The following is a 9,071-nucleotide window of genomic DNA, read 5'->3' as shown; positions in this document are numbered from 1 at the left end:
GTTTCTGTCTACCAAATCCACTCACAAGGCTTTGGTCAGCCTGAGGCTAGTAGAAAGCACATGCCCAAGGTGCCATAGTGGGACTGAATCCAGAAGCATGTGGTTGGGAAGCACACTCTTTTACCATACAGCCATGCCAGTGCTAATTCAAATATATTTCAAGTAAAAGTTTGATGTACGATATAACCAAAGGTTAGCAACAAAAGAGTTCAACTGAGAATTTAAGGGTTTTTGTAGAAAATTTTTCATCAAATTTTTTCTTGTTTACAGAGCTGAGATGGTTTCTGTTGCTAAACATTCAACTGTAAAGGAGGAGCAGAGGCACAGCAATGACCATGAAATCAGTAGCCCAGTGATGATAAAAACAACTAGTTAAAAATTTGAAAAAGAGAGAACTCATCTTAGGTAAATTACTGAAAACATACAAGGTATTCAGTCTAAATTTGACAATTTTTTGTTTCCTTTAATCAAGAACAGCTGAATGTATTGGTGAAGAGTCAACAACATTCAAGAGCATAATTAAGATTAGTTGAGAAAAAAAGTTAAATGGAGAACTGGAAGCCATCAGAATATTATAAACAGTTACCCATATCACAAGACATGCTGGGTATCAAAATGTTGGCACCATGAACACTTAAAGAGCTGTAGGACGTGACATGGACTACTACAACAGTGACTATGAAGCCAAGGTCATTCTAACTGCATCTGCATGCAGGAATTCATCTCCACATCTTTGAACAGAGCCTCAGACTCAATTCAGACAGCTATGTGAAACTGGTGGAGACTGTGGTCAATCCCTAACTGGAGAGGATAGCTGCTGGAAGGCCATATGTGTGATATCAGGATTTGGCTCCTTGCCATAGTGCCAGAAAAAATCAGAGGGGGTTGTCAGAATTTTTACAACTTCACCAGTCCCAATTTCTGGCTCCCTTATTCCCCTGATGGTAGTCCCATGGATTACTGTGTGAGGGGTGTGGTTGAGAAAGACACCAACTACTCTCCCTGCAACACAAAGGCCAAGCTGGTGGCCAAAATGAAGGTGTTCAAAAGATTTTCCCAAGGAAATAGTGAGGAATGCATGTACCAAGTTCCAGAGCCTTCTTGAGGCCATGGTAGGAGCTATTATCTAACAGGCATAATCTAGATAATAATTTTTTGATTTTTTAAAAATACTTTTATCTTTGGGAGGAATACTGCATTTTTGTTTCCTTTTATGCCAATTGTCAAAATGTTTACAAGATATCTTCTGCCATAACTTTAAATGTTACAACTGAAACCATTCAAACCAAGTCACCATTGAAACTGTATTTAGTTGTTCAAATAGACATCTAGCCTCATTCTTGTTAACTTCTTATTCACTGAACCACATATAGTTATGAATTTTTAAAATTTCATTATTCTAATAAAAGCACAGCAAATAACATTATCAGTCATTATGTATACTACATAGTATATCCAAATAAAAATTAATTTTTAATTTTCATCCATTTTCTCATCATTAATCCAATATCTGTGAATATACCTGACCTTCTCAGTCAGGTCAACTACTAATTTGAACCTGGAATTTTGTCATTTCCAAAACTATCAAAGCAGTTAATGAATTTTATTTCATAGTGAAACAAAATGACACACAAAACAAAGAACATTCTTGAATATTATTCAATTCCTCAACTGAACACTGAGCTGCCATATATATTTATACCACATGTATAATGGGTAGTCTTAAGTTTTCCTAAGTCTTGCTTTAACTGCTCCTTGCAGGTAAAAATTATTTTAATTGTTGAAATATTAAAAAGATTGAGTGAGTGAAGTACCATTCCAGTGAATCAGTCAAAGAAAGTTGTTTAACAAAGTTACCAGATAAATTACCTTTTTGTCCCAATGTTGGTGTAAGTACCTCAGCAGAATATTAGTCTTTTCAGTAGTAATAACTGTAAACAAAAAATAGTTTACTATAAAATATTGCAATCATTTAATCATTGAACATTCACTGACTTTGTGATCTAAAAAATTACAATACTATACAACTAACACAAAGTGTATATATGAAAAACTAGAAAAGATTCTACACAACAACCACATCTTCCAACCAAATGAAGCATCTATATTCCCCACCATTCTTACATACAGTGGTCACTCAACTTGCTAAATCAGGATCATCATTTAACGTCTGTTGTACATGCCGGCATGGGTTGGATGGTTTCACCAGGGCTTGTAAACTGGAAGGCTGCACCAGACTCCAGCCTAATTTGGCATGGTTTTCTATGGCTGGATACCCTTCCTAACACCAACAACTCTGAGAGTGTAATGGGTGCTTTTGTGTGCCACTGGCACGGGTGCAATTTGCATGACGTGACTGCAATTTTGCTTGGTGTGATGGGTCTTCTTTTCAAGCATGACATAATGCCAAAGGTCTTGGTAATGAACAAGTGGGGGCTGAACATTGATCCGTGGTGAACCCCTACTCGTACCCTAAATTCTTCGCTGTAGTCACTGCCAACCCTCACCTTACTGGTAGCATTCCTGTACATGGCTTGTATAGCTTTCACCAACCACTCATCTATCCTTAGTTTCTGCATTGACCACCAGATGACAGTCAAATTTCTCTTATATTATACTCTACCCTCTTTAAGAAAGGTAGGACATATTACATAAATGTATTAAACAGGCAGTTGATAACTGTAGTGCCTTTGATCATAAGTCTATTTAATCATAGCTGACCTAGCTAAAAAACAACAATGCTGAGACCACATCTTGGACAAAATATTCTCTACATTAGGGGTCCCCAACCACCAGGCTGCAGACCAGTACCAGTCTGTGGATCATTTGCAACCTGGCTGCAAAAAATAATTAACTTGTTTAAAATTATATAATAGATAAATTGAATATTGGTCTTTAATTTAAAAAGATCTGTTTAAATATTCACTATTCATCTACTCAATACTATCTATCATAACTGTAAGTACATTTTATAATTAACTAGACTACCCGTGACCCGTTGGGTCACTGACGGTTCAGGTTATAAAACATTGAAGCTGAATCCAACATTGCATTGAAATGAAAGTTAATTTTATGATGATTCAGTTAAATATTTCAATTCGTTCATGTCATCATAGGTCTGGTTTACAAGTTCATATTTAAGGTTCTACTGATTATTTACAGCATCTAATATAAATAGAACTTCCGGGATTAACTTGAACTCCAGTAACAGCATTTATTTATGGTATATGCGCACACTTCTACAAAAATTCAAAAGGAATTGTTATATAACATAAACATAAAATTAATGGAAACAATTTTCGCTTTTCAGGGTTAAGTTACTTTCGGAGTATTTTCTCATTATGCACCATTTTGGCTATTTATAAAGGTACCCAAAAAACCACCTATCTTGGGAATCCGTGGTCTAATTTATGCAAAACTTGTTTTATTCCATTTGTATTCACATTCCAGGCGTACCTTACTCTCAGAGTATTTTTCCTTTATGCGCCGGTTTCACTGTATCAAATTACAAAGAAGCATGCACACAAACAAAACTGGAATAACTACAGCTTTGGAAATGTTATGGGTGGGGAACATCTTTTTATGAAAAAAAAAAAAGTTAAAAAAATTTTTTTGTACAACCCCCTCCCCTCTCATCATCCCACTCCAGACTGATTTTGGCTAATTTTTCTTGCACATCAAAACCATGGGAGAAGCCTTTTCAGTAAAAAAAAAATATATATTTAAAGAATTGTTAATATTTTCAGAGGAAAAAATCAGATTTAACCCTTTAGTATTTAAACCGGCCATATCCGGCCAAAAGTATTCTGCCTATTCTATGTTCAAACTGGCCAGATCTTGTCTCTCACACCAACCCTACAATATCGTTTTGAAAATCAACAGCTACCTCATTAAAATCTCATAGCTACAAGATAATGCATGATTAGTTCAAAACAATGTGGATAAAAAAGCATTAATTTTGGCAGAATAATGTGAACACTAAAGGGTTAAAGATTTGGCAGTTGTTTCTAGCACATCCAATGACAACCCTCCTTGTTTCTTTTTCACTCTTGAATGTATTGATGTTTCTCAATATTTTTCTCCCCATAAATACATTTATATGCTATGAAAAAAAAAAAAAATTTGAAAAATGACGACTTTTTGCAACTGCACCCCCTGCCCCCGCTTGTTTCTGTTTATAAATTAAAATATTGGAGCACCTGAGAAGGTCATTGCTGGCATTTATCCATAGTGGTATGTAAACAATAATTCATTTTAATAGTATACTTTTCTGTTAGAAAATGTCTTTTCTTACACGCATACATGACTTCGCTTGATTTAGGTCGGGGTGAAAATTAAAATTACAATTTTTTTTTTCCTGTTGCTTATATTCCATCAATGTTACATCATCATCATCATTTAAAGTCCGCTTTCCATGCTAGCATGGGTTGGACGATTTGACTGAGGACTGGTGAACCAGATGGCTACACCAGGCTCCAATCTGATTTGGCAGAGTTTCTACAGCTGGATGCCCTTCCTAATGCCAACCACTCCGAGAGTGTAATGGGTGCTTTTATATGCCCCCGACATGAAGGCCAGTCAGGCAGTACTGGCAACGGCCACGCTCAAAATGGTGTATTTTATGTCACACCTGCACAGGAGCCAGTCCAGCGGCACTGGCAACGATCTCGCTCGAATGTCTTTACACGTGCCACTGGCACAAGTTCCAGGAAGGCGACGCTGGGCACAGGTGCCATCACGATTTCGCTTTTGCTTGCCCCAACAGGTCTTCGCAAGCCGAGTTTCATGTCCAATGAAGGAGATGACGTTGGCATGGGTGCCAGTTCTCGAATTTAGTTCGATTTCCATAAAATGTGTTTAACGGAATAAAAATATTGAGAAAGCATCAATACATGTGAGAATGAAAACAGAGAGTGATTTGTGATGTGCTAGAAGCAACAGCCAAATCTCTCTTGAATCGTACATCTTTTCCTCTGAAAATATTTACAATTTTCTTTTTTTTTTGTTACCAAAAAAGCTCCTCTCATGGTATTTAAGTTTTAAAAAATTAACCAAAATCAGTCCAGAGTGGATGTTGAAGAATTTCAAAAATTTTCCCCCACAAATTTTTTTATAATCGTAATCGAAGCTGTTTGGAAAGTATTTTGTATCAAATTTCATTAAGAGATATCCATTTTCCTGAAAGTTATGCAGAGAAGAAGTCAGATCATGTGAATTTTCCTATCCCCTCAAAAAAATTCTTTCCCATAAATCCCTATATAGTCTGAATCCTCAGCATCTAAGCAGTATTTGTTGAAAGTTTTGCTAAAAAGTATCCATTTTTCTGGAAGTTATGAGACAATAATTTGGTGGGGTACACATCTGTAGTTATGCCAACAAAAAAACTATCCCGTATGTACAGTAAAGGGCAATAACTCCAGGTTTTACTGCTTAAATTTGTGGAAACAACCCCGCACCCAAAACGCGTATCTTGGGAACCTGTAGTCCGATTTACATGAAACTTGTTTTATTCCATTTGTAATCACATTTCAGGGGTACTTTACTTTCAGAGTATTTTCTCATTATGCACCAGTTTGGCTGTATTAAATGACAGACAAGCAAGCAATCAGAGAGTTTTAGTAGTATATAGATGTATATTTTACATCTACCCTTACTATTTATCATAACTATAAGTACATTTTACAATTAATATATATTTTTATCTATTAGTAATAATTTTCAACTAATTTTCTAATCGTAATTAATTTTCAGATTTTAAAGAATTTCAGTACAATGATCCAAAAGCAAATGTCATTGAATAATTACTTTGAAAAGGGAGAAAGACCCATCAATGAGACACTAGAAGGGTCGCAGAGTGCAAACAAAAAGAAAATACCAAGTGTCCTACATAAAATACGAGTTTATCACAACAGGTGATTCACATGCTCCACAACTATTCTGTATAATATGTGGTAACCAACTAGCTAATGAAGCCACGAAACCCTCAAAATTATTTCATCACAAGGAGAGCAAGCACTCTACATTAAAAGACAAGCCCCTGGAATTTTTTGAAAGCAAATATGTGAACATGAAGGACAGAAGCAATTATTAAAAACCACCACTTCAACAAATGTGTCTGCACTGAAAGCATCATTCTTAGTAGCTGACTGAATTGCTAAAGCCAAAAAACTTCACTATTGATGAAGAGTTAATTTTGCCTGCTACTAAGGACATTTGCAGTGAACTTTTCAGAGAGGAAGCAGCTAAAAAGGTTGCAAACGTTCCTCTTTCGACAAGCACCCATAACAAGGCAAATTAATGAAGTTGCAGAGGATGTCAAGGAACAGTTGTTAGAGAGGATTAGTAAGTTGCCGTGGTACACAATTCAGGTAGATGAATCTACTAGTGTTGACAAGGAAATATTGCTTGTTTTTGTGTGATATATTTTTCAGGAAGATGTGCACAAGGATTTGTAATGTGTATTGTTTTTGCCAACTGACACCACAGCTGCAGAACTATTCAAATCCGTGAACGATTACATATCAGGAAGACTTCATTGGTAATTTTGTGTCGATGTATGCACAGATAGAGTGGCTGCAAAGACTGGATGGCTTTCTGGTTTTACAACAAGGAAGTTGCTTCTGAATGAGTCTATGCACTGTGTCATTCATAGAGAAATGCTGGCAATGTGAGCTTAATAGTGTTTGGCAAAATGTGATTAAAGTTATAAACTACATTAAAGTACATGCTCTTAACTTGTGTTCACTTGGGCAGCTTTGTGAGATGATGGATGTAGAAAATAGAAGTCTTCTCATGTACACAGAAGTGAGATGTCTTTCTAAAGGCAGATTGTTAGCTACAGTTTTTGAGTTATGAGAGCCACTTCAGAGATTTCTTTTAGAAAAGCAAACCTCACTGGCAGCACATTTCAGTGACACTGAATGGATTGCAATACTTGCTTACCTGCTCAACAAACTAAATCTCTCATTTCAGAGGAAAATGACCAAAGTTTTCAAGTCAGCTAATAAGACTGCTGCATTCAAAGCCAAACTGGAATTATTGACATGTTTTACACTGTTGGCAGGGATTATGGAAGACTGAACCTGGGCCTTCATTTACTGAGCTGGTGCATGATCATCTGTCCCAGCTTTCAAAAGAGTTTGAGAATTACTTTCCAACCACGAAAGACCCTCGGACGAGGAAGGAATGGCTCTGCAATCCATTTGAGAACAAGCCAGGTGAATCAACTTTAACCCTGACAGAAGAAGATCGGCTGCTTGACACTGCAGATGAGGGTGGTCTTAAAAGTATATTTGAGATAACTTCAAACCTTCTTGTATTTTGGATTAAAGTCAAAATAGAATATCCTGACATCACCACAAAAGCCCTGAAAGCTATGCTTCTTTTTCCAACACCATATCTTTGTGAAGCGGGGTTTTCTGCAGTGACACTAACCAAAACAAAATTATGAAGTAGACTAGATATAAGGAACACACTTCGAGTGCCATTGTCTCCCATCACTCCCAAGTGGGAGTGATGAAAGCAACAAGTTCAGGGTTCCTACTGATTCTACATTATGGTGAGTTGATATTAATGTGATAATAGTGTAATAGGTATTCATTCAGGGAACCTAAGCTTGCAAGTGTGTGGTCAGGCTGGAGCTCAGATATGACAGTCAAAAGATTACATACGTTTTCTTTCCTTTAACAAATTGCTCTTTTTATTATTGCTCTCTTTATCAAAATGTACTTAAATTACACATATATGCCACTATTGGTCCACAGAAAGATTGTCCAGCGTGAGGCTGGTCCATGGAGTAATTCTTCATCTCGACAACAACATGCATGAAACAGAAGTACTTACTGTAATTGTTAAATCTCTAAAACAACACACATGAAAGGGTAATAACAAATTTAAGTAATTCCTCAATTGTTACTCCTGGAAAATTTTTAGCACTTGTCTCCTCTGAGCAAATTTATCAATGATCAAATACTTTCCAGTCATGATCATATCATTTTAAAAATATATCTAAGGCAACAAATGTCTCCTTTCCTTCACTAAAAAAGTAGGCTGACAACTGGAATTGATTTAGATGCTATTTCTAGAAACCTTTTCTTTTTAACCCTTCTAAATTCAGCACATTAAACAGGAAACCATATAGAAACACATGCAACACACAAAACCATATCTTAGATTGGCTCCGAATCTACGTAGTCATCAATGACGATCTGTAGCGCTAAAAAATATTTCTAAATCAATGAGATAGCTATGACTTGAAAACTTTGATCATAGATTTGCTCATACAGTTTTGAACAAGGGCTAAAAAAAGTGTTATGATAAGATGCTTCTGCATGTGTACGAGTGATATAACGATTCAGTATTGAAAAGATAAATTCTGCTGAAGCTTTTTATGCAGAAATACTTATTCTCCGCTCTAATAAACAAATGTTAATATGAACGACAAGGAAAGTATGTTTACACAAGACAGTTCAAAATTTAAACGAGATAATCACTGTTGTGTTTCTTAGAGTTAGTTGGTTAGAGTGTTGTTGTTGTCCATTGTCTTGGTGTTGTGGCAGTGCTCTCAGCTGCTGGCTTTCATTGGCAAGTGGCTAAAATGCACTAAATATATAGTGATGTCTTTCGAAGATTAAATTGTTATTTCATCTGGTTCCACAAGAAGTTTTGAATGGTCATATTTTTGATAACATCAGTAATATTTGAGTGAATCACAACCAACCGACTCCTCTCTCTCCCTCAGATATAGTGATCTGAGTTTGATTTCTAAAGTGCTCTTGCAATTGATAAATATTGCTACTACAAAGGTTTATAAATTTGCTCAGAAGAAACAAAATGCAAAATATATATATATACTAGCAGAAATACCCGGCGTTGCCAGGGTTAAAGAGAATAATGAAATCTAAAAACGCCGTCTAGACTACGCATCATCTTTATATATAGAGATGTATATACACACACGCACCCACACACACGTATATATATGTATATCAATATAAATATATGAAAGTCAATGAAGTTTCGTAAAAGAAGGTGATCATGTACATACTTTCTTGCTGTTGTGATTATAACAC

The 9,071-nt window shown here is 36.0% G+C and overlaps 1 protein-coding gene across 1 annotated transcript in view; it reads right to left on the bottom strand.

Annotated features, from left to right (window-relative positions):
• LOC128248590 (DET1- and DDB1-associated protein 1-like) overlaps positions 1–9,071 on the bottom strand; it is a 43,061-nt gene that overhangs the window by 4,976 nt on the left and 29,014 nt on the right. The window contains exon 4 of the mRNA XM_052970194.1: positions 1,870–1,931. Within this exon, the coding sequence (XP_052826154.1) occupies positions 1,870–1,931 (62 nt within the window). The remainder of the gene's footprint in view (positions 1–1,869; positions 1,932–9,071) is intronic.

The sequence above is a fragment of the Octopus bimaculoides genome, chromosome 8 (genome assembly GCF_001194135.2).
Source record: "Octopus bimaculoides isolate UCB-OBI-ISO-001 chromosome 8, ASM119413v2, whole genome shotgun sequence".
In the NCBI taxonomy this organism is placed as follows: Eukaryota; Metazoa; Mollusca; class Cephalopoda; order Octopoda; family Octopodidae; genus Octopus; species Octopus bimaculoides.
Note: the sequence above shows the minus strand (reverse complement) of the source record. Positions and strands in the feature narration are given on the sequence as shown.